At 30.7% G+C, this 26,981-nt stretch overlaps 4 protein-coding genes across 4 annotated transcripts; 2 read left to right on the plus strand and 2 right to left on the minus strand.

Moving 5' to 3' along the window:
* Window positions 1-2,710: 2,710 nt before the first annotated feature.
* LOC101505188 (heavy metal-associated isoprenylated plant protein 47-like) lies at window positions 2,711-3,675 on the plus strand. Its single transcript, XM_004491429.4, has 3 exons — window positions 2,711-2,864; window positions 3,035-3,113; window positions 3,242-3,675. Exons 1-3 carry the CDS (start codon window positions 2,859-2,861, stop codon window positions 3,388-3,390), a joined length of 234 nt encoding a protein of 77 aa, XP_004491486.1. The 5' UTR covers window positions 2,711-2,858; the 3' UTR covers window positions 3,391-3,675.
* An 800-nt stretch (window positions 3,676-4,475) lies between these two features.
* LOC101505735 (putative DUF21 domain-containing protein At3g13070, chloroplastic) lies at window positions 4,476-11,437 on the minus strand. The gene is made up of 14 exons (XM_004491430.4): window positions 10,532-11,437; window positions 9,869-9,966; window positions 9,682-9,775; window positions 8,784-8,861; window positions 8,532-8,635; window positions 7,762-7,843; window positions 7,289-7,428; window positions 7,121-7,199; window positions 6,956-7,019; window positions 6,666-6,757; window positions 6,125-6,190; window positions 5,498-5,614; window positions 5,063-5,233; window positions 4,476-4,966 (listed from the first exon to the last, which is right to left on the minus strand). The coding sequence occupies exons 1-14, from the start codon at window positions 11,099-11,101 to the stop codon at window positions 4,715-4,717; spliced, it is 2,007 nt and encodes a 668-aa protein (XP_004491487.1). The 5' UTR covers window positions 11,102-11,437; the 3' UTR covers window positions 4,476-4,714.
* Window positions 11,438-13,303: 1,866 nt separating this feature from the next.
* LOC101506059 (uncharacterized) lies at window positions 13,304-16,967 on the plus strand. The gene is made up of 3 exons (XM_004491432.4): window positions 13,304-13,440; window positions 13,788-13,935; window positions 14,985-16,967. Exon 3 carries the CDS (start codon window positions 15,064-15,066, stop codon window positions 16,858-16,860), a length of 1,797 nt encoding a protein of 598 aa, XP_004491489.1. The 5' UTR covers window positions 13,304-13,440; window positions 13,788-13,935; window positions 14,985-15,063; the 3' UTR covers window positions 16,861-16,967.
* Window positions 16,968-18,318: 1,351 nt separating this feature from the next.
* On the minus strand, window positions 18,319-25,085 carry LOC101506588 (ABC transporter C family member 3-like). The gene is made up of 10 exons (XM_004491433.4): window positions 22,462-25,085; window positions 22,021-22,107; window positions 21,283-21,927; window positions 20,935-21,099; window positions 20,511-20,805; window positions 20,177-20,394; window positions 19,646-19,951; window positions 19,457-19,520; window positions 18,957-19,196; window positions 18,319-18,699 (listed from the first exon to the last, which is right to left on the minus strand). The coding sequence occupies exons 1-10, from the start codon at window positions 24,853-24,855 to the stop codon at window positions 18,575-18,577; spliced, it is 4,539 nt and encodes a 1,512-aa protein (XP_004491490.1). The 5' UTR covers window positions 24,856-25,085; the 3' UTR covers window positions 18,319-18,574.
* Window positions 25,086-26,981: the final 1,896 nt, after the last annotated feature.

A 26,981-nucleotide genomic window follows, 5' to 3' on the forward strand; every position in this document is an offset into this window, starting at 1 on the left:
ATTTGTAAAGGAATTTTTATTTATTGATAATTTTTTTAATTACCATAACTTGAAAAGATGTATGCTTTTCATATGTACTCAAATATAGGACAAAAATAATAAAATAAGACAATTGGTTTCTATCAAAATAATAAAATATTCAAATAATTTATTTTTCATCAAAATAAGCGAAAAAGATTTTTTTAACCTTTTTGTTTCTAGAAGAAAGGGAATTGGGTATCTAGAAGTATGTTTAAGATTATAAACAGAGGAGAAATTTGACTCCATTTTGTTACATACTTTTTTTGAATAGACAACATCGTATATATATTAAATAAAATAAATTATTATTTTGGTCTTTGAATATTTGAATCATATTTATAATAATTTTAAATGTATTAAAATTATAAAAGTATGTAAATTTAATTATATTTCTAGTTAATTTATTTAATTATTAAATATATTTTTCATTCACCAATTTAGTTTATAAATTTTTTCAACAAAAATGATATTTTATGATGAATTTGATTCTTCTAAATTGATAAGTTGGTGAAATCTGGTTGATATTATAATCATTCATGATTTGTCATGTATATTCACAAAGCAAAAATCATTCATTTGATGATGAATAGTTGAGATTACTATTTTATTCTCTAAAGTTAATTGCTCACTTTAGAGTAATATTTTAAAAATCGGTTCGGACATCAACTCGACAAAGTCACAGAGTTAGGGAGTCATGGTCGAACCGAATTAAATTGAATTACTCGGTTGTGCAACTTAGACTCGTGAAATTTATAAATATAAAATAAAATTATTAGAAAACATAATTTAAATCAAAATATATATTAAATTTATGAATTTTATTATGCATATGTTTGTTACGAAATCAGTATCACTTATTTGGAAGTCCAAAGGAGCACATAAGTGATCAAACCTATTTCTAATCTTATATATAAATCACCACTCTTATATATCCAATATTTATCACATTTTTAGTCAATATGAGACTTAACTACTCATACTTGAACTTACGATATATTATATTTGCATCTTGATTTTCTTTATGTAACACTTGCATTGCATCCTGATTTCATATTTTAACTTTCTTATTATATGTATTTTTTTAAAGTGTACAAAAATAAAAAAATTATATATATTTAAAAAAGCAACTCTCCATTTTAATAATATTTTTTGTTTGGTAAAACAGGATTTAGACAATATTCTACGTCTTATAATATTAATATTAGTTAGTTATACATGAGGGAATTTTAAGTTGTACTTTGATAAGTGATCTCACTTTGATTAATATTTAAAAATTGGTTAAATTTTGTACAAAAATAACCATTATCATTTAAGAATATATATTTATTGATATTCTTATTCTTATACGATTGAAAAAATGACTTAATTGATGTTTATCTAATAAAAATAAAAAAAAATAAAAATATTTTTTTAAAATTTAAATCGTCTAAGTAACATCAATTATATTATCTTTTTAACCATAAAATTCAACATTTTAATAATGTCGTTAACTATTCTTAAAGTTTCATATTAATATTAAATTTTTAAAACCTATAATAAATTATATGTTGTGTTGGTCCATAGATGGAAGATCTGGCAAAGAGGAGTGCATGGTCGTGACAATGTCATAACATGGTAAGCGCGTAGGACTCGGTAATGACATCATCCATTTGATGGAAAATGAGTTAAGCAATAACGTCATAAAAAAGAAACTAACTTTAGACTTAATATAATTTTATAAAACCTAGGACTTAAAGTATTAATCAATATATAGGTGCATTTTGAATATAGACAAAATTTGATTTGATTTTTGTCTTTTGTAAATTTTTTAATTATATCTTTATAATTTTTTTAAAATAAATAAATAATATTTTTTTTGTGTGTGTGTCTAAATGGTCATGACTAACCAAATATTATTCACAAGTAAGAATATTTGTTATTAACACACTTGAAAATTCTAAGAGGAAGTTTTGAATTAAATACAAAAATTGAGAGGTAGTTTTTTATTTATTTATTGAATTCTATTTTATTTTTATTATTTAATACTTTCAATTTTAATTTGTTGGTTGATTGTTGTTTTTTGTAGAGTAATGAAAATTGACAACTTTATATTTGGGTGATGAATTGGAGGTTGATAATGGAATTGGAAGGATTAACGTAACAGAGGAAGTATAATTATTTTGTTTAAAATTACTAAAAATTGAATTAAAACATATATATACACATGCACCCTCGGAAATTGATTTACTAAAACCAGCCTTCTTGTATTTACTACATTATGTTAAGGATTTCTATGACGGTCCAATTAATATCAGATTTTATTTTTATTTTATAATTTAAGATATCGATTTTAAATTTAAACAATTCAATGTTGATCGAATAGTTACCTTTAATTGATAAATCAAACTAAGGATTTTGTTTTTAAGAACAAGAGATTTTGACTTTAGACATTCTAGATGCAAGCATCCCCATATTCCTTTCATACAAGACATTATTGACTTTTTTAATCAAAACAAATATTGACTTTTAACATAAGCAGCTGACTTAGTTTAGTTGTCATCGAAAAAAGAAGATATGACAACCGTGTTGAATCCATGAAAAAGGGATCGTTAATTACGTGTTAAAATTTAAATTATTCTTACTTAGTTAACTTAATTGCATACGTTTGCTTTGCTAGTTAATTATTTGAATTTAATAAACTATAGCTATAGTGACACATAAATGTTGTTAACTATATATAATATGAGGTGATGGTTAATTCTTCTTCAAGAAGTTTCTTGTAGACTTAATTAAGCTGGTTTCAAAAGATAAAAAAAAAATAAAAAAATTAAGCTGGTTAATTTCATTTGGTGGAGATTATGAAGGTAAGTGATTTCCTTAATTGAATTTCGGTTTCTTTCTTTTCTTTTTCTCTCAAGGAAGCTAGCTTCAAAAACTCGAGTTTCCTACAATTCCATAATTATATTTATATGCATATATATATATGGTTTTTATTACTTAATTATGAGACATGTTTTACTTATGAATGGTGCAGCAAAAGATTGTGATTGAGGTACCACTCCATTGTGCAAAATGCAAGAAGAAAATATTAGCCATATGCACCACTGCTGATGGTATGTGTTGATCATATAAAATAATATGAAATGATTTTGATTGAAAAAGAAAATCATGTATTATATAAATGAAAAAATGTTTCACTTTATTTTGATTGAAAAATGTTAATATTGTTTGTGTATGATAGGTGTTGAAACAGTTACTTTGGAAAGGGAAGGAAGAGATAGAGTGGTGATTAAAGGAGAAGATGTTGATGCAGCAAGGGTGACTCAATGTTTGAGGGAGAAAGTTACAGGGTATGCTAGACTTGTTAGTGTGGCCAAGGATGAATCATGAATGAATAGCTTTAATTCAAACTTGATTAATTATGGCTTATGGTCATTCCAATCTTCTAATATTCATATGTAGAAAGGTGAATGTAAAGTATTATTAAAAATAGGTGAGTGTTTATTTTTATAATTATCCCAAACAGAAATGTTTCCATCAATTTTTTGTACCATTTCATTTCTAGATATATTTTATTTTATATATATGTAATAAGTAAAGGTGTGTTTCTCCAAATTCACATAAAAATAATATTTTAATTTTTTTAGAAATGCACAATTAACTGATTGTCATTTTCATAGCACTTTGCATAACTAAATATCAAATTTTAAAATGATTTTTTTTTCTTATTATAAAAAAATGAGCTTTTTTTTCTTTTTGCGCGGCAAATGCAATGATATAAGAAGCTCATTACAATAAGTTTTTTTTTTTTTTTTTTTTTTTTTTTTTTTTTTTTTTTTTTTTTTTTTTTTTTTTTTTTTTTTTTTTTTTTTTTTTTTGTGTGTGTGACTAAATTAAAATAAGTTAAAACAGTTATAATCATAATATTTTATTTTCATAACATTTTTCGTGCACTTACAACAAAAATGGTTATATTAATTGGAATGGTGGTTTGACATGATACTTTATTTTTGTTCAATATTTAATAGTTTAGGAAAAATTAGAAGCAAAACTCATTGTGCACATGTCTCCTAAATACAAATATGAACTAAGGGCAGATAGTGTGCTTGGATCAACTTATAACTAAACATTCTTGCAACTTGATGCGAATTGACTTTGATTTTATCAAGCTACAACTTGAAGTGAGGTTATTCTTTTGGTACATGTGGGATTTTCTATCCACACAAAAAATGGAAAGATTAAATAACAGAGGATAGATAGTGTGATGAGAGAGAGAGAGTGAGAGAGAGAGAGTAAAATTAAAATTGTTCATGCTTTTTTTGTTTAATGATGTCATTGAATCAACCACTATTGTGTCCTTCATCACAACAGTAGATTCTATGGAATACAATACCAAAAACACAAGTGCATTTTACACAGTTTCTTCATCCAAATGTTCATGTTGTTTATTTCTTGTAGGAAAGTATCATGATAGATAATAGAAAATATGCCATCTTTATTAGGACTTGTCAAGCCTTAAAAAAGACTTTCTTTGGCATAGAACCCTCTATTTTGTCTTACAAAGGTTCTACATGTTAACTAATTGGTTCCCATTTTTTTTTTTTAACATTGGCTCTCATTTTGTACACGTATCTCAAGTTTTCCATCTAATACAAAAATGGCACAAAAGCTTGCAAACTAGAGATAAAAACATATAAAAAATGAAGAAAATAACTTAATAATTTCTATGAGAATTTTCCTGATCAACTACATATTCATTAGAAATGTCTTCCTGTGGTCTCTTTCCAAAAGCATATCCATCATATTCTCCATCATCCTCAGAGTCCTCGCCATTGTTCCATTTTCTTTTCACAATTTTTGGGAACATTCGAGTTACTTCTTTAGTCTCCAACACTTCTGCTTCTGCGCCATTATTTAGTCTTTCAAACCGAACAGCACTCACCTTTCTGGCATTTCCTGCTAGAATCTGCATCAAAGACAAGGAGAAGCTCTAGATTCAGTTTTGCTACTTTACACAGATTCGCAAAGAGGAAGAAGAAAAAGTTGTTTACAAAGTGATTACCTCAAGTTTGAAAATATGTTTCTTCTCTTTCGGCTCCTGGTGGTCACCATTGGTGTCATTGTCATCATCTTCATCGTCCCTTTCAACTACTATCTTGATGCTCTCACCTGTCCTCGGAATGTATCCAAAGGCTTCACATACAAAGCCAGATACCGTCTCATATTGGTGACCCTGAAATAATAGAAGTAACTACCGTATTACGAGGCCTGTGAATCTTATACATATTTGGAAATATGAGTAGTAAGCATAGTTAATTTCAAGAAAGCCAACTCTTGTTAACAGCATAAATATTTGCAATATATAGCACACAGTTCATATTCCATGGTTTAGTCCAAACTTGTGTAGAAAACAAGGTAGCATAAGAAATGTGTTTGCTTGTGCTGCGTAAGACCAATATGTAAAATGCATGCATTTTAAATAAAAAAAGTGGCAAACCTCTGGCATCTTGATGTTCAAATCTTCAGAGAGTTGATCAATGGACGTGTTAGCATCCACGTCAAACACACCCTCGGCTCGCATTACAATGTAGCCAGTTTTCTTTTGTATTTCCTCCTGTAGAATCGCAACAAAATAATGTAAAAATTTCTTAAATGAAAATTTGGCACGTCGAAGCAGCAAATAGTTGTAGTCACCAAAAACCAAAAGCAAATATACACAACAAAATGTATTTCATTTTATTCTTTTTGAATTTTTTATCAATCAAGATTGCCGCTAGTTCTGAAATAACAGCATATGCTATGTCTATCCCACCTCAAATAAACATAGATTTCATCTCAATAGTCCGACCTATTCTTTCGTTACGGATATCATGTCACAGAACTATGTTAGATACAAACATCATGCAGTCACAGAACCATGGAGATCATGTCCAACCTTTTCTTTCATTATTGATACAACATCATGCAGTCAGGACAAAAAAATTATCACAGAACTATTGTTGAAAAAATAAATGACCGTAAAGAGAATCAGCATATTTTTGGGTTGAAAATAACTAATAAAGATTCAATACATGGTCTACTTTCTAAATTTATGTAAAGATTAAGTAGAGGCATTTAGATTTACCTTTGAATCATTTTCATCAAAGATTTCACCAACAATTTCTTCAACAACATCTTCAAGAGTTACAAGCTGTTAAATGACAAAATATGTAAGACATCTAGACTCATTGATTCAAAAAACAATCATCTAGTCAAAATTGTTAGACCTCATCAGCAGATCACAGAATGGACTTCAGAATAATCAGAAAGATCAGTTACAATCTAATCAACTGTAGCACCCTAATACCTAGATATGTATCCACAATAATTGAAGCTAATATTTGTCGGAAAACTTATGAATATTCTTGAAATTGTTCCTGATGACTGGTATAATTTCAATGTTGATTTCACACTAATTAACCTAAGAAAGAGGTTGAAAGAAACATACACTCATAGTGTTCGTATGTTCTAATTGATATCTTTAATAAGCTTTTTTTGTTTCTATGGTTATAATTAGCACAGTTTCTACATCTTAATCGAATCAGAAATCGAAAGATTCATATATTCATATTTATGTCAAATAAAATTATCTGAATTGGTTGTATTCTGGTATGGCAAGCACATACTCCAATAGTTCCACCATACTCATTTAGAACGACAGCCATGTGAACTTTCCTGATTCGAAATTCTCTAAGAAGATTCCAAACAGACATTGAATCTGCAAAGGCAATAATAAGAATTTATTCATCCAATCTTCTGCACCAAGTTAAATAGATATAAATGTGTTTGCATCCCAAACAAATTTCGCTGTATGGAGAAAATCGTCATATCTTTAAAATTTAGCAGTCAATCATAAAATACAATCTATAGAAATATTTACACAAATAAAGGTGACATTAAGATAAAGTTAAGTTACCAGGTACAAAAAATGCAGGCTTGTGAGCCATATCTCCAACTGTAGTACTTTCAAGAGTATCACCCTTCAAAATCAAACAGATTATAATTCTGCAAACTATGAGATTGGATTAATAGGTAAAGCACTTATAACTCATAGCCAATAATAGGAGTAAAATCTTCCAACCTTTTGAACATAATCCAGCAGATCCATCGCATATGCTATACCCATTATATTATCAACACGTTGCTCAAAAACAGGTACCCTAGGTAGGTAACATGTCATGATACAGTTTAGCAAACTGGGAAAAAAATATCACAGAATTTGAACTGGGAAACCTTTAAATTTAAATACCTTGAGTATTGATGTGTGACCCACAAGTGATGAAAATCAACAAGGCTTGAACTAGCATCAATTGCAACAACGTCAACTAGCGGTGTCATAACCTCTCTGACATGTGTGTCTTTTATCTCCAACACATTTTCAATCATATCCTACAATATATATTCAAGAAATTTGTCAGAAAACAAACAAATGAAAACAGATTGAACACTCAAAAACAATCAAATGACTTTTTTACTTATTGTAAAGAATAACGTTAAACATGTTATTCATAAAAAAGGGCACATTTCCACACGCAAAAATGAAAATGTACTCGTGCTTTTTTTATAAAATTTTGGATCCCATTTTTTAAAAACAATAATGTAGAGACAATTTTTTATATGGAACATATTTATAAAATTTTATGTTCAATAAAGGAGAGAAAGGGATGAACATTTTGAAAACAAATATACAATGATATTAGAATTAAAACCAATATTCATTACCTGCTCTTCCTCTTCTATTGCCCCACTTAACTCTGCACCCCTTAGCATCAGTTTTAGCTCCTCTTCAGTTACATATGGCTCGCTGGTATGATATATAATGGCTTTAGTGTTGAACTTAACAAAAGAAATGAATGAGAATGTCCCAAGATCATTTTTTCAACAAATGGATGCAACTTCCCAGATGAGTATTATCAATATATTCACAATACAATTATGAAACAACAACAACAAAAGCCTTTTTTCACAAGGTGATATGAATCAAAAGACAATAATCAGTAATGAATCGTGTTATTGAGATTATTTAAATCCACGTCTCTATTAATGGTTTAGCATGTATGCTACGAGCTTAACACATGACAGTCGCAAACCATGTTTACTTTTTCAAACCAGGGTTCGAAATATATAAATATTATATATATATGTTGGCTGCCTTATGCCATGTGATTTGACCACTTACAAACCCTAAAACGGTTACTAACCATCTAGCAGCTACCACAATAAAACCCTTATAATCAATAAAGTAACTTCACTTTTTCATACTTTTAGACCATTTAACATCTTTGTCATACTTTTAGACTATAGCAACCTTAGAAAACGCAGAGTTATCATAGTGAATGGGTGAAAAAAAGAAAAACTTCAACTCTGCGATGAAGGGACTAACATTTACATCACAAACAAGAATTAGATTCCACAACACATATTAAGAAGTGAAAACAATAGATAAATATAAAAGAAGAGCAGATTAATCTCCGACTGTCTTTTCGGCACACCTTCTTCCTTTTAAGCCAAGCAATTTCAGCATCCCCATTGAAAGATAAGTAACAATTCTTCCTACGGGATACAATATCAGAGAAAGCCATGCCACAGGTCTGACCTAGAGGCATTAGAATTAATATTCGTCATCAAACAAAGTTGAAGCAGAAATATCAAGGTGTGAATAGTGAAAAACAAATAAAAATGCTTAATCGGCAATTTCTGTTTGCAAATATCAAAAAGCAAAAGGCAATGAATTTATAACTTACCACAAACCGAGCCACCTCTGTGGCATTATGAACCGCAATGCTTTTTGGAGTGATTTCAGTGAGAAGCAAAATGGCAACCTTGTTTTACAAAGAGGAGAGAAATCAGATTTTATGAGAAACAATTCTATTCTATGACATGCATTCAAACTTGCTCACATATATTATTCTTATTCTTACAAGTTACAAGACGTGAGAAGAAACACAAAGTTATGAATTAAGAATAAGAATTTCGGTTTAGTTACCAGATGTAGTTCAATATCAGAGACAACAAATAAATAGAAGCTGAAGCATCCATGACAATTATGAGGATAAATAAATACAACTAATCTGTAAACACTTTGCATCATACAGTGCATACCTTCTATTAAAAATTTAAACAAAACAAACCAGGGGGAACATCATGTGGCTGAAACTAGGAAAAAACTTATTTTCACCTCAAAAGGATGGCATACATGCACCAAGAGAAGGAGGTAAAGAAGGGAGTGGGAAAAAGAAGAATACAGTTATATATGTTGTACTTGTATGTTTTGGATGAGGACAACGAAATAGCCTAGAAACCCAATACTCGGGAAGAGTCAAAGAGACAAATAACAGATCATATCACCTCCCCCCTTTTTCTATCTACTCAAAGATTAGCTCGGGCACCTTTTTGACAAATTGGTGATAAAGCTAGCAAGTAGCAAGCTTTATATGTCAAATTGTTGTTCCCGTCACATCAGGAGTTTGCAAGTTTTACGGCAGCATGTTGAAATACTGAAAGATTCAAGGTTCCAAATGAATAACAATCAAGTGGCCTAGTAGTGAATCTGAGTTTTGGATAATCAAATATATGTGTCAATCATTTAAGCATGTTTTGATATCCTAGAAATATTATCCAAACAACAAAATCAAAACATACAGTCATCACTCCTGTTGCTGCACTAACACCAGCTTCACCAAATGTTGCAGTAGCAGCTTCTGTGACTAGAGCAGTAGCCGCGATATTTACCACACTGCATAGATCAAATTTTTTACATGAGAAATTACTATAATAAAGTTGAATAAAATGACATTTTTCAATTAAAAGGCCAATTAAAGAAGAATACGTTGTGCCAATAAGTATGGTTGTGAGGAATCGAGTCACATCACTTCGGAGTAGTCTGAAGACGCCGTTTTCGGACTCTTTTTCAGCCAACTCACGAACCTTAAAAATTGTCACAAGAGTAATTTAACATCAAAGTTTTAACTTATAGTCAATCATAGAGAATTGCATAACAAATGTACAGAAATGCATAAATATCAAAAGAACCAAAATAATTTCTCAAAGGAAAAATAACTATAATATAGCAATTGATGCTTCAATAAGTGACATTTAATTTCCAAGCAAACAAATAGGTGAGTTTCTGCAAGCTTAACTGTAAGAGGAACTATTTTAGCAATTAGTGACTCTGCAGTCACACCAATATTAAAATCAAATTATGATATTTTGTTAGATTTCAACTAGCATTCACCTTCAGTGGTGACATGATCAACGTTACTAAAGCAAGACATTGGCACAAACATATGTATATAAGACAAAATATGTCAGATAATGTTCTATTAAATATATTGCTGAACTTACTAACTTAATATGTCCAAAAGATTCCGTTCCCTAATATTGATTTAAAAAGAACAAGTTCCTACTTTTCTAGGCATAACTCTCCTACTTTTATAGAACTTATACACAAAAATAACCACTCACTCATAAAAGAAGTGAATAAGCATGATACCTTCCAAGGCCAAAGTGTGGTAATTGATGTCTCAGCCAAAGAGAAAAAAGCCGAAAGAGCCAAAAGCAAAGCCAACAACAACCCTTGCTCCTTAAATAAACGAAGAATTTGCAACACAGTAGGCCAAGTACTCTTAAGCAAAAGTATACTCTGTCCAATAACACCATATCCAGCATTCACCACACCTTCAATAGCCAAAACTCTTGGACATCCAAACACCAACACTCCACAAACAGTTGCAGCCAAAATGATTCCTCTCTTCACCAAAAATTCATTTATGAACTTCAAATTTGCATTGGAAACAGCATTTTTCTCTCTCAAACAATCACCATCACTACCAACACACTTCACCTTCAACCGAGTTCCACTAAATAACTTAACATTTTCTCCATGACTTGAAAGATTGAAGCTTGTAGACGTGAAAGGACCAACACAGTTGGACACAATAGGAAAAGGGCAATTTGAAACCTTGATTGGCATTCTCTTTGTTCGATTCTCATAAGTAGGATACAACAATTTGGAACCCGAATTGAAAATCCGGTGACCCAAAACCCAAGATTCGAGAGCCATTACTAAGAAACTAAAAGCATAACAACCCAGAAACTCAAAATTGAATTTTGATGCAAGAGAGTTGTAACTTGTAATTTGCTGAGTCCGTAAGGAAATGGTTAAGCGAGGCAATCGAGGAAGGTGAAAAGCAAAGAAAAAATGGTATATTTACAAGAAATGAATTGTATGATATTTAGGTATTTGGAAGTAAAAAGCGCAATTGGGAAATTAGGGTTTGAGAGAGTGAGGGATTTAGTGTGTTTGAGGCGCATAGCAGAGTTGGACTTCGACGGACCACACCATTTGCTTTGGTTGTCAGATGCTCTCTGTCTTTCTGTTCGAGGAAAAAATACATCACTTTCTCACGCATACGTAGATGTTTATATTAAATTATCTTAATTTTTTAATAAATACATGTAATTTTGAAACACAAACTATCCATCAAATTTTAAAAATTTAATTAAACAGAAATAATTTGAGTAAAATAAAGTATAGGATTATCATTTTATTATTTATATTATCGATAACAAATGTTATAGTATTATTTTAAAAATTTCTAATTGAAAATGATTGAAATGAATTTCAAATTAAAAATAATTTTATACCATAACTTATGCAAACATAAATAACTAATTTAATAAAAAAAATTAAAATTTAATTTAATATTTTCCTATAACTTAATAATAATTTAATATATTTTGTCAAAAATATATTTTTTTAGTGTGAAGTATTTTATATATAGTTTTTACATTAAATTTATTAATTATATTTTTAAAATTGTTCTTTAATTAATAAAAGAAATAAGTAGTTAGTATTTTAAATTTTTTTATTTAATTAAGGTATCTTTGTGATAAAATTAATCAATATTTTTTATAATTTAAAGAATATTTTATATAAAATAATAAATTAGTTTTACAAAAGTCTTTTATATAAAGATGAAGATAATAGTTGTTCTTCCATCCATTTTTACGAGTATTGTTGCTTTTTTTTTATAAATATATATTAAAAAAAGTAATAATAAATTTAGTGTGTCTATTTTATATATTAATGTTTTTAAAATAATATTTATAAATTAACATGTGAAGTATTTTATATATAGTTTTTACATTAAATTTATTAATTATATTTTTAAAATTGTTCTTTAATTAATAAAAGAAATAAGTAGTTAGTATTTTAAATTTTTTTATTTAATTAAGGTATCTTTGTGATAAAATTAATCAATATTTTTTATAATTTAAAGAATATTTTATATAAAATAATAAATTAGTTTTACAAAAGTCTTTTATATAAAGATGAAGATAATAGTTGTTCTTCCATCCATTTTTACGAGTATTGTTGCTTTTTTTTTATAAATATATATTAAAAAAAGTAATAATAAATTTAGTGTGTCTATTTTATATATTAATGTTTTTAAAATAATATTTATAAATTAACATGTAAAATTTTACTTTCTATTTTTCAAGACAAATTAATAATTATAGTAACATACATATTTTAATAAATAAATGCACCAGGTAATTTGAAATAATACTTATATTTAAAGAAATTTTTTTCAATGAAATGGTATAAATAAATGCAATAAGAAAATATAAATGATTTATTAGTGTTCAAATAATCTAAATTAACTAACTTTAATTTTTTTAATTAACCACAATTAACTGTGGTTGATAAAAAAAAAAATAAAAAAAAAAAACTTATTATCTTCAACTCTTTGACACCATCAAATCGTTTTATAACTCCAACCAACTTCACTATGTTTAATGCAATTATCAGGAGTATATTTAATCTAAAGAGAACAATTAACATATAATATTTTATAATTGAAACAAAGATATCAACGTGACTCTTTTATTTGTAAATTGTATATGAGATGGTCTATTCTTATAATTACTATTCATAGAAATAATTTTTGAACATAAATTCCAACACCAAACACTATATAAATACATGATTTTGATTTTTTATTAATATTTTTTTTCTTTTTTCAAAGATCGTAACATAGGAAAGACACTAACTCATAATATATTTAATAGTTGGATGTAAATTTTGGTCCAAATAATATATTGTATTGTGAGATGTTTGTCTCGTTGTATGTCTTATTAATAAAAATAATATAAATTACAAAATTTAATATGACTTTAAAAAAAATAAAGTTATTTGATTGGTTTGGAAAATTAAATATATTTAATCATTATTATTAGTTATTCTAAAAAATATATCACTTGACATTTTTTATATTTGATATTTCCTACGTCAAAAATATAAATATTTTGTTTTCAGATTTCCCATCTCACATATCAGTCTCCGCCGTCGCTGCTCCGACAATCCCAATCGGACCCTAGCCGCGCCACCAACTCACGGTTTCCACAAACTCTCTTTCAATATATCTTACTTTATTCTTTTATTTTCTCATCAACGCTGGTTCTGTTAAATTCTCATAACATCTAGCATCTTTTATTTTCTCATGCTTTTTGCTTTGTTCTTTTGCCTTTCGCTTTTATTTTTTCAATTTAAGATTTCTGATATTTGATGGAGTTTGTAACTTCTGCTGTGTCTATTTCTTTGGTTATTTCATAGCCATTTTATTTATGGAAAAAAAATTATGTTTTTCATATGTTTGTTAACGTAAAACACACCTTGAGAAAATTATGAATTTGATTAAATCATGGTTGGTTAAGAACCAAACGAATCGCTCTTCCTCTGTCAGACAAACGAAACGCTTCCGACAAACGAATCACGAATCACTCCTGTGCTCGCTGCGGGCCCGCGGCCGCCTCTGCCTCCGTGGCCGTTCGTCGCTCTCGCCTCTCTGTTCGCCGCAACTCTCCAGATCGCGTTGCTGCTTTGTTCAAAAGGTTCGAATTTCTATTTTGTTATTGCTGATTTTTGTTAGGTAGCGTTGATTTTTGTTAGATTTGATTTATGAAAGCATGAAATTTAAAGCTTATATTGTTAGTGTTGAGTTTGAAGCTTTGATTTAGAGTTTGGAATTTTAATTTGGAGCTTCAATTAGACCTGATTTTTCTTTAGAGTTTTTGTGTTGCACATAAGGTGTTTGATTTTATATCAATATAAAGTTTTTGAGTTTTTTGTCGCACATAAGGTGTTTGATATTATGTCTATATAAAGTGTTTGAGTTTTTTTATTGCATATAAGATGTTTGAGTTTTGTTGCATTTTTGTTTGAGTTTTTGTGTTGCGCATAAGGTGTTTGATTTTATATCAATATAAAGTGTTTGAGTTTTTTGTCGCACATAAGGTGTTTGATTTTATGTCTATATAAAGTATTTGAGTTTTTTTGTTGCATATAAGATGTTTGAGTTTTGTTGCATTTTTGTTTGAGTTTTTTTGTCCATATAAAGTGTTTTAGTTTTTTTGTTGCATATAAGACGTTTGTTTTATGTTTTAGTTTTTTTGAGTTTTTTTGTCCATATAAAGTGTTTGTTTTATGTTTTAGTTTTTTTGTTGCATATAAGATGTTTTAGTTTTTTTATGTTGGCCACCCCAACCTTTTTGGTCAAGCTCCGCCACTGTGAGGAAATGCACTTATATGTTTTGTTATTTTTTTATTGTGGTTTGATTGGAGGGTGTAATGTGTAATTCATGCCTGATTTTTTCTGGTTACACTCGAAATTATCCACTACACATAATTAGCATTTGTGAACTTAGTTACAAACATATGTGAAATCAGTTTATACAAAAAGTTATTTTTTTTGGTTGTGGGTGCGAGGATATTTTAGGGGTGTAACTAGGAAAAATCTTCATGGATGTGTGTATCATATAGTGTTAGAAAACCTTGTCTACATGAGATTGAGGGTGGTAGAATTTGTGTTTGGAATTATAGAGATTTATTAAGACCCTGTTTGGATAAAGAGGTTAAAACTAATTCATTTTCATTTTTGTAGAGAAACAATGGGATCTGAAGCTGCAAAAGCAAACACATAGAGGTGGCATTGATATTTTCTAGTTTCACTCAGAAATCCTATGAAAATGTCAGTGAGGAGAAGTGGTACATTTCTCCTCCAAACTTCTCCTCATTCTCATCTCGTTGCAAGTTCTCGTTTTCGAAGCCTCACCACAGAAACCAAACAAGGAGATTATCCTTCTCCCACTCAAACCCAACTTCCTAAAGACCAAAAACTTACTGATATTGTTGATGAAATCTGCAAGATCACTCGAACTAAACCGCGTTGGGAGAACACCCTTCTTTCACAATACCCATCTTTCAATTTCTCCGATCCCAATTTCTTCCTCCTTTATCTCAATCACCAAAATAACTCTTTCCTCTCCCTTCGTTTCCTTCACTGGCTCTCTTCTCATTGTAGTTTCTCACCGGATCAATCTTCCTGCAATGTTCTCTTTGATGCTCTTGTGGATGCTGAAGCCTGCAAAGCCGCAAAATCATTGCTTGATTACCCTGGTTTCACTCCAAAGCCTGCTTCTTTGGAGTCTTACATTCGATGTCTCATCAATGGTGGAATGGTGGAGGATGCACTTGATGTGTTTGTTACTTTGAAAAAGGTTGGATTTTTACCATCCGTTTCAACTTTTAATGCGTCTCTATTGGCTTGTTTAAAAGTTGGTAGGACTGATTTGGTTTGGACATTGTATGAACGTATGCTTGAATCTGGTATTGTAGCTAGCATTGATGTTGAAACTGTTGGGTATCTTATAAAGGCATTTTGTGCTGAGAACAAAGTTTTTAATGGGTATGAACTTCTTAGACAGGTTCTTGACAAGGGCTTGTGTCCTGATAATACTGTTTTTAATTCACTTATAGCTGGTTTTTGTAAGGAGAGACAATATACTAGAGTTTCTGAAATCCTTCATATTATGATTGCCATGAAATGTAATCCGGACATCTATACTTATCAAGAAGTTATTAATGGACTCTTCAAGAGGAAAAATGCTGAGGGGTTTAGGGTTTTTAATGATCTCAAGGATAGAGGGTATTTTCCAGACAGAGTTATGTACACAACAGTGATCAAAGGTCTTTGTGATATTGGGTTGCTTGGTGAGGCCAGGAAGTTGTGGTTTGAGATGATTCAAAAAGGACTTGTGCCAAATGAATATACTTATAATGTAATGGTATATGGTTATTTTAAGATTGGTGATCTTGTTGAGGCAAGGAAGCTCTATGAGGATATGTGTGGTAGAGGTTATTCAGAAAATGCGGTTAGCTATACCACAATGATTTCGGGTCTGTGCTTGCATGGAAGGACCGATGAAGCTCTGAGTTTGTTTCGTGAAATGTCTGAAAAGGGTGTTGCTTGTGATTTGATCATTTACAACTCTCTAATCAAAGGTCTTTGCCAGAAAGGCAAGCTAGTTAAGGCTACTGATCTGTTAAATGAACTTCTTGTAAAGGGTTTAGAACCATCAGTTTCTTCATTTACTCCTCTCATTAAAAGACTTTGTGAAGTCGGAGACACTGAGGGTGCGATGAGGTTGTTGAAAGATATGCATGATAGGCATTTGGAACCAATTGCTGGTACACATGATTATATTATAATTGGGTTGTGTAAAGAAGGAAATTTTGTACAAGGTATGGAGTGGTTGCTGAACATGTTGAGTTGGAAGCTGAAACCCAAAGAGCAGACCTTTGAGCACCTGATTGACAGTCTATTACAAGAAGATAGGTTAGATGATATTTTGGTTGTTTTAGATTTAATGTTTAGAGAAGGATATAGACTCAAAGAAAGCATAATCCATTCTTTGGTGTGTAAATTTAGCAAAGAGAATTTACATCTTCCGAATTTGTGTTTGGAGGAGCTCGTATAAAGAAAATGACATAACTGATTGTGCTGTTTGTATCTTCCATATACCAATAAAATGACGAATATTTGGAAAAACTTGAAGCTGTTGTGTAGTTATATTGATGTTTCCCATTGTACATCTTGAAATTGTAACATGTCTGCCTTTCTAGATATAAATTTGATTTAAAACTACAGTTGGTATATCATTAATTCCTTTTTTGGAACAGAATACGAAGGTGTGGAGGCTATTGAAATTGGTTTACAAGTTAATTTTTTTCCACATCTTATTGTTTATCAGTTTCTTCATAGCATTTTATCGATGTTGTTTAAATTCTGATTACTGGAACTGGTAGACATGACCCTTTTTAAAAGTTTGTTGTTTCTTTAAAAGAATCTTCAAAACACCCTTTTTAGTTTAGTAGTCACACTTTTTTTCTCTCTCAATTATCCGCGTTTATCCTTATCTTTGCCATACATTCACTCTTCCTTCAACATATTGCCTTCATATTTAGCATGTAATTTTCAAAGAGCAAGAAAGTTATTCCTTAGTAACCATGAGGTAATGGTTTCTAACAATATTAGAGTTTGAGCTTCTTAATCTTTGGCAACATTTTTCAACTTTTCTTGCTTACTTGTAATAAGATACTATTTTGTCCTTCAAATTATTTGTTGCCTATATACTCATTACTGTGACTGCATTTGTATGGCCGTCTCTACATGAATAATAGAGTGATACGAAATATGATAGGAATAATTCAGATTGTTCAGCAAACCATGTATATGGTAGGATTGGTTTTGGTACAAATTAGGTTTGGTTTTATTCCTCTTAGAACCCCTGACTATCAGAGTTTCCTTTGAATGATATTTTTTATGGGAATCACAATTTGTGTGTAGATTCTTTGTTTCATGTAGCATAATGCAAGAGTCATGGTGGAATAGCACTCTGGTGTTAACATATCGGTCAAGAGGTTTTTGGTGAGTCAGTTCTTGTGCATTGATTGGAGTGGATTTTGGTTTTGCGGGTTCCGGTGAAATTGAATTAATTTGTTTAATAGTAAATGGAGGAACAAGTAGCTCTAAAATTCATACAACTAAAAAGGCTTAAGTTGATATATTCAACTTAATAATATCAGTATTTGTCAATTTAATTAAATCTTAAAGATTTGGGATAATTAAATTTGACAAGCAATGTAGATTGGTGGTGTATAATTTTGTGCTTGATTTTGTTGTATTTATACAATGATTAGTTATATTTGTTTATTTGATTGTCAACTTGTAAAGAATATTCAAAAATGATTTCAACTTCTAAAATTCATACAACTAGAAAGGCTTAAGTTGTCATGAGATTGATATACTACTTTTATATGCAAGTTAGTGTTCAATCTTTGGTCAAAAAGATTAAGATAAAAAAATAAAAAAAACGTCCTAGTATGTCTGTCAATTTTGCTTTTAATATGAATATAATTGCACTTGCATAGATGCATTGTAAAAATAATAATGTAGTTACTATTCACATTAAATTAATGCATTGAAAGTAACTAGATTTTCTTTCATTTTATAATTCTTCCCTCTAATAATTTACTTCAGCCTTGGGAAGAAAAGGTGAAACTGGAAATCCAAAACCTTATTATTATATATTACATTTATCTATCAAAAAACCATTAATAAGATACTGGTATCCCCACCCCACCCCCAGATTTTCATCATCATCAAAAAAAATATATTTCAGTGGACTTCAATCATTGATGAACAGATTTCTCAAAACTGGAGTTGGACCTCATGGTATACTCTGCAACAAGCTTAGCAAAAGATGATGACTTATCCTCTAGCAATGTGGTTGGAGAGTCATACTCCTCAATACGCCCTACACCAATACACAACAAGATTAGAAAACGAAATTGAGATCGGACGGTCCAGATTTCAATGCATATTTTAATTTTTATAAAATAATATACTAAAAATACTGAGTTCAAAATTTGGGCTGTTTAATTTCGATTCAACAGTCACCAATGTACTGGTTATGGTATTGCTGATTGCAGGCAATCTAAATTCAAAAACGAAACACCAAAAGAACAAAAGATATCAAATTTTAAACTACGAATAATAGTTTTTGTTACTGACCTTGACTAAGAAGTAGAACCATATCACTGTCAAGAACAGAAGTTATTCGATGTGCGATGGTAATGACGGTAGAGTCGGAGAAATGCTGCTTAAGAGTTTGCTGAATTAAATTATCTGTAGCTGTGTCAACTGATGCAGTGGCTTCATCAAGCACCAAAATCTTGCTCTTCTTAAGAAGAACCCTACCAAGACAAACCAACTGCCTCTGACCCATGCTCCAATTATCACCATTCTCACTAACTATAAAAGCATCAACTTCCACATTAGAAATAAGTTCAAGAGTACAAGCACTATTAATTTGTGTTCAACAAAATTAGAAGCATTGTTGTCAAATAGTGGCTATAGCTATAGCCACTATAGTGTAGCCAAATTTATACAAATAACTATGATTCTGCAATACACTATTTAGCGCAACTATAGTGGCACTGTAGTGTAACAAAATTTAAACAAACTGCTATTTTTCATGATCCATGATTGAAAACATTGATTAGAAGACAAACCTGCAGAATCGAGCTTTCCTTCTTTCTTTCTAACTTCATCTCCCAGTTGACACTTATCCAAGGCCTATTTTAAATTTAGAGAATGTAAATCAGTATTTGAAGAACAATTACATGTCGAACATTTTGAACAGAACACTAAGTGTCATTGTCATTTCATTTTTTCCCAACAAATATAAAACACCAACCCACCTCCCATATTTGTTCATCGGTGTACTCTTCCAGAGGATCGAGATTACTTCTCACAGTCCCCTCAAACATTGTCGGATCCTGGGGAATAATGCTTAGTCTAGACCTCAAATCATGCAACCCAATTGTAGATATGTTGATGCCGTCTATGATAACTTCCCCGGCAGTAGGTTCAACAAGTCGAAATAGTGTTTGTATAAGAGTTGATTTGCCGCTACCTGTTCTACCAACAATGCCAGTTCTCAATCCTCCACGAAATGTGCATGTCAGGCCACGCAACACGAGCGGAAGATGAGGAGCATATCGAACCTTCATCACAGAAAACAAGTCATTACAAATGGTGAAACAGAACACAAACATCTAGTAAAGAAAACTATGCTAACAAGTATGTTATATCCAAATCACAACTTTTCTAACCATTTACGAAAAGAAAACATTAACATGAGTTTCATAAATCAATTGACCACAAAATGAAAGAAAACAAAACCAAAGACATAAACAAAAGGCAACGACAGGAAGAAAAAAGTCCTATACCTGCAAGTTCCGTACATCAACCTCGCCGTATGATGGCCAAGAAGGATCTGGTCTATTTTCTTCTTCTAAAACTAGAGGAGGCTCACTAGGAATGTTTGTATACTGAAGCATCCTTTCTACCGATATAATTTTGTTCTCCAAGTTGCAAAGATTCCATATCACCCAAGCTTGTATCATGTTTAAATTTAGACCATAGGTAACAGCTAGACCAGCAATGCCTTCAAAAATCAGAAAAAATGACACAAAATGGAAACAATTATGCTCAACTCCTTATTTCATAATAAGAAGAGTAAATTTTGATTCATATATGATACCACAGATTCAAATTATGCACCTGGATTTATGATTCCCTGTGGAATAGATATCAAGAATATCAAGGAAAAGGCAAATGTGATGGAAGACAGCATATCTAAGCGGATGCATAACCATTCCATAGCAGCAGCAATATTGAACTTTGGACGAGAATACCCATCGGTCAGTTTCATATTCGTTTCATGAAATCTCGACTGTTGACCAAAGCTTCTAATGGTTGTAGTACCAGAAATTGTTTCTGCAAAGTGTTGAATGATTGGAGCTTTGCACACTCCAACCAAACGTGATAGTTCACGTGCTGATGGTAAGTAAAATCGCTGCAGATTACAAGTTCCAAAGTTGTCAAGCATCGCCATATAATATTATACACTGGAATCAAATTTGCACAAAAAATGGGCCAACTTGTTATCAAAAGCCTAGACATGATTGATGGTTCAAAATAATACCTGATACCAAATGCTGATGGCTATCACGGGTATAAAAACAATGAACACTTGCCATGCAACCTGGGACATCACTACTATGATTCCGAAAAGTTGGATCAAGGAGAAGGCAAATGAACCAATTTGATAAGGAATGTCTGTATCCACTGCACTTTGGTCTGTAGAAGCCTGCAAGATAGCGAAGCAGAAGAAAGAGATAAAAAAACAAGCGATGACAAAGTATTGCATAGTTTTTTAAAACAACTAACAAAATGTAAGGGACGTCTAGAGCAATTTAAGATGCAAAAATCATATCTCTGGAAATCAAATGGGAAACAAATGGAAATAATCAAGGGTATCGATATGACATACTCGGTTAAGGATTCGACCGCTTGGAGTAGAATCAAAAAATGACATCGGAGCACGAAAAATAGACAAGTGCATTTTATTGAAGAGTATAGTAGCTGTCTTATAACCAGCTGTAACAAGTAACAATGCTCTAACAAGAATGCATAAAGCACTTCCAATGGCCAAAGCAACATAGACTTCTATAAGAGTTGTGCCTTCAACAGGTGCTTCCACATCTGCTGAAATGGGAGTAGCCCAAGCCATCCAATAGTTGCTTCCAATTTGAAGAAATTGAAAAAGAATCTGAGCCAGTAATATGAACGGTACAAGAGCTCCTCCATATGCAGTTGTGATATACTTCCAATACACTGAAAAACCAACTTTACCTTTCTCCCTTTCTTCTTCTTGAACAAGTTGGCCTTTCGGTTCACCTTTATCATTTTGCTCATCTTTGATTGTCTCCTTTTCTTTGACATCATGAGCGACACTGACAGAGATGCTTACATCTTGTTCCAATGTATTTATTTCATTAGATTCTTTTCCTCCATCCAATGTTTCAAGTGTAGACAAAGCTTCTCTATGTGCACCAACAAGTTCCATAAAATCAGTCCCAATGTTAAGCAGATCGGCATACTTTCCACTTTGAGTAATTTTTCCATCTTTCATGACCTACACAACAATTGTCAAATAAAAAGGTTATAATAAAATTCCTCCTTTTAAATAAATGATATGACAATAGAATTATGATAAATAAATACTCACCAATATAAGGTCAGCAGTAGGTAAGAACTCCACTTGATGAGTAATATAAACAACTGTTTTTGAACTTAAATAACCCAGCAAGCATTCCTGTCACATAATTAAAACAGACCATTTCACTTATACTAAAATAATAATTATACAAGTGTAATGCAGTTGGAATAGCTACATTTCAAAAGAGTTTGAAAATTATTTGTATTTTGTACAATGTTGTCAATCATAGATTGAAGTAGATAGCAGTTTGTTCAAATTCCACTACGCTGCAATGCTATAGCGCCACTATAGCAAAACAATAAAGATGTATTCAAATTCTTTTATGTTGTAGTGCTATAGTGTTGCTATAGCCACGATTGGACAACATTGATTTTGCAGCATGCAAAAATAAATAAATAGCCTAGTTTATATTGTACATAATAAACAAAAGAATGAAAATGTGTTATTTACCTTGAAAAGGTGAGAGCCTGTATGAGCATCAACAGCACTAAAAGGATCATCAAATAGATACATATCAGCATCTTGGTAAAGAGCGCGTGCAATTTGTATTCTTTGTTTCTGTCCACCACTCAAATTTATTCCACGCTCTCCTATAACTGTTTGATCACCAAATGACAAAATCTCTAGATCCTTCTTTAAGGAACATGCTTCAAGAACCTTCTCATACCTTTCCCTATCCATGTCCTTACCAAACAATATATTATCCTCTATCTTTCCACTTTGAATCCATGGTGATTGAGCAACATAAGCCTTTGTTCCACAAACCTTAAGGATACCTGATATCTTTGGTACTTCTCCTAATACACAAGAAAGTAGAGTAGATTTCCCTGATCCAACAGTACCACAAACAGCAACCTTCATGCCATGAGAAACTCTTACATTTATGTTCTGCAAAGTTGGATTAGTAGAAGATAAATCCCAAGAAAAGTTTCCATCGACCACTTCGATTGCTGTATCGGAACTACCGGGAGGAAGATTCTCTACAACATCGGACTGCAAGTCATTGAGACGAAGGTACGATGCGATCCTATCAAGAGAAACTTTAGTTTGTGCTATCATTGAAATAACATCAGGAAGATTATAAATAGGCTCTTGAAGAATCCTGAATGTTGCAAGTGCTGACAGAATCTTCCCTGATTCAAGAGGAATCCCTATAAGCATGCAAGTGCCAAAAGTAGCCACAGAAACAAATGTAGGTGCACCCCAAAAGACAAATGTAGTCATGGCTGAAGTATAAAGAAATTTCTTCAACCAGTTTTGCTCATTGTTCCTGAGCTCAGTTATTTTAGATAGAAACTTCATTTCCCATCCTTGTAGTTTGAGGATCCTCATGTTCCTTAAAATTTCAGATGTTGTTTTCATTCTGGTATCCTTTGACTCCATCAACTTACTTTGAAACTTCTCTTGCAATGATCCTAATGGAACATTTGCCAACATAACAATGATAGTTGCAGCAAAAGCAGCAACTGAAGCAACACCAAGGTTTTTATACAAAATCAACAAGGCCAATGTAACTTGCAAAACTACTAACCATAAATCATGCATGTACCAACTGAAAACACCAACTCTTTCAGCATCAACAGTCATGAAATTGATTATTTCACCAGAAGTGTGGCCCTGCCTTGATTGACATGAAAGTGTTAAGGCTTTATTATATATCATAGTCACGAGCAGTGCTCGAATTCGAAGTCCGAGTTGCTGCAACCTAAAGAACCAATGTCTTTGTGTAAAACACTCTACAAGCTTTGCAAAGAAGAATGCAGAAACCAAGGCATAGCCTTGATTCTCATATAGCCTTTGTCCATCAAGGTATTGAACGAAAGAATCAATAAGATAAGGACCAACATAAGAAGCAAAAGTGTTTATCAATGCAAGAAAAGCAGTGAAAAGAATTTCTTTCCACCCTGAGATTATTAATGACTTCACCAACTTAAGTGTGGTTACTCTATTGATTGCACCACAATCAGCATCAAGTTTGTCTCTAAAAGTTGGAAAAGCTCCAAACACACTATCTCCACTATCCAACTGAGGAACATCCTCAAGGTCCAAGGTTTTCTTATTGCCAACTGCTATAAGGGGCCCCACCCAAGCGAAGGTAAGAAGGCTCAAAATTCCAGCATTTGAGAAAGGGGTAACAGTGTCACTTCCTTTGGTCTCTTTTAAATCCAAAGCATTAACTTTATCATCACCATTACCAACATGTGAACCACCATTCAAAAGAGGCTCTTGAAGAGTTCTATCACCTTCTTCACTCCTACTTTTCACAAAATATCCCACATAACAGAAGAACAAACTCACACAAACAGATACCACATCAGAAACCATGCATTGAGCAGTTAAAGCAACATGAAATTCATAAAGAACAACAATGTCCACCACAAAGCAATAACATGAAACAAAGAGATAGAAAACACACCAAGCTCTGAAGAAAAATGGAAACCTTCTTCTTTGACATGAACTCAAGAAAAAGAAGAACCCTTTGTGGAAACAAACACAAACAACACACCAAGCAACTGTTTTGACAGCTAAATCAAAAAGGGTAACAACTTTTTCTTCTGGCCAACCACTAGTATACCAGTAGAAGCAATTAAACAGAAACAGAACAAAATTGAAAGAAGAAAAACCAAAAGAACAAAACTTTGTCACTTTAAACAAAGTATTACTATATTTTTTCTCAGACTCATTCACAACACAAGTTGTGATTTTTTTCCAAACACATGAAACCAAAACCCCAACAAGCAACACTAGATGGAGAATACTAGATAACCCATGAAGGAAAATGGGTTTTAGAAGAAAATCAGTAGAAAAGTTCGTGAGTGAAATAGAAGACAAAACAAACAACATAGTAAAACAAAAATGTATTTTTTTTGGCAAAAGCTTATTGGTGAGGTTCAGTGAAGAAAAGGGTTTAACGAGATAGTTTGAAAGATGAAATTTTTGAGGTTTATAAATAAAGGGTGGAAAAGTTGTGTGAGTAATGAAGTATTGAAGTCAAAATTGTAAAGAGGGTCAAAGGAAAAATTGAGGTTCCTTGGGAATAGGGTTAACGTGGTGGCCAAGAATTGAGTATAGTGGACGACGGAATATACTAAGGAAGAAACTACGAAAATAATAAAGAGAAAAAAAAAAAAAAAAAAAAAAAAAAAAAAAAAAATAGGAAAAAAAAAAAAAAAAAAAAAAAAAAAAAAAAAAAAAAAAAAAAAAAGAAGAGACAAAACAACCAAGAGGAAGTTAGAAAGAGACAGAGACTGTGACAGAGAGTTTGTGGTTTTTTCACTGAAATGAAGAGACGAAAACTCAAAATGATTGATGGGGATTAGTGATTTTAATAAATGTGAAATATCATATGGATTTGATCAAATTTGTGTGTAAAAAAATAGTTGTAATTTGATTTTGAATGAATAACAAGAAAGTGAGAAACATGAGTTTGCTTCAATCTAGAGATTCTGTTATTTAAGACAGATGTATATTTTAATTTTCGGTGTTGCTAACAAGGCAATTAATGTCTCCATTAATTACTATACTATTTATCATCTACACACTTTGAAATAATTTTAATATCAATTTAAATAATTTTAATTCCATAAAAATATGGAAAAATAATTATATATTTTCTATTTAATTGATATCAATTAATTTTTTATTCACAAAGATAACCAGAGTTGTAAGTTATAATTTCTGAATCGTGTTGTGAATCGTCGTTTAAATTTTTAAATACTGATCGATGATTTATGAAAATAATCCACCGAAAAATTTATTAAATTTTATATTAAAAAAAAATCAAAAATTCAATTTTTAATGCAATTTTGTTACTTTGATTCTAAATTTTGACCACTAACAAATGTCTAAGAAAATACTTATTAGCATTGACGTTCAATTTTTTCCATCAAATGCTTTTTTTTTTCTTATAAAGTGATACCGGCCCAATGTACATTAATTAATTATAGAGAATTCGCGGCTAAGTATATTAAATGTTGATACAACTATTGTATAAGCGCTATTTACGGGACATTTAAAAAAAATTAATTTGCATTTATAATTAATTTTTGAAAGACTTGCCGTAATAATTTTTTATTTTGACTGACTTTTGAAATACTTGCCGTAATAATTATTAAAATGTTTAATTACTCCATTTCATTTTCAATTACTATCACTATTTATTGATGATGTTTATATTTCAACCTAAGAACAACCTATTTAATCAAAAAATAACAATCTATGGACTAAGGTATGATATTAATAATTCATCAGTCATATACTACTTATAAAAATTCTTCAAAAAAAGTATACTCTTATAAAAAGAAAACTCCTAATTTTGGTCATATATTTTTTCTAATTGAATTTACCTTTAATAATTACTACTCTTAAAAGAAATACACACAAAAGGAATAATTAAATATATTAATTTTTTAACTACTATTTTTACTTATATTTCATTATGAAATAATTACTTTTTTTTTTATCAATTTAAACTTAAATTCACACTATAATTATAAGAAACTTTTTAACGACAAATAATTCAAAATTGAAACTTGGAAATATATAACATGAATATTGGCATAAAAATTTACATAACATATATAAATAATAAAACTAAAACACATGAATTAAAATAAAAACATATATTATAGTTTAAAATTTAATAAAACCTATATATGAAAGAAAATAGAAAAGAAAAGAAAATAAAAAAAAGACAGATACATAAACACATCAATATTCTATCCTTCCACTAGTAACAATAATGACAATTTAGTTAATATATGATTGTATTCTTAAAATGGAGTAAGATTAATGGTTTACTTTAAGAGGAGTCTAAAAGATACAATTTTTTATTATTCTTTTATTCAATATTTTTTGTTGTTGTAAAAGTGTGTTTAACAAGGATAAAACTCTATATTATAGCATATCTATAACTTATAACTAATAAGTTATAGTATAATTCTCGGTTGTTTAGTATTGGTTATTCTCTC

This window comes from Cicer arietinum, chromosome 2, assembly GCF_000331145.2.
Source record: "Cicer arietinum cultivar CDC Frontier isolate Library 1 chromosome 2, Cicar.CDCFrontier_v2.0, whole genome shotgun sequence".
NCBI classification, from domain to species: Eukaryota; Viridiplantae; Streptophyta; class Magnoliopsida; order Fabales; family Fabaceae; genus Cicer; species Cicer arietinum.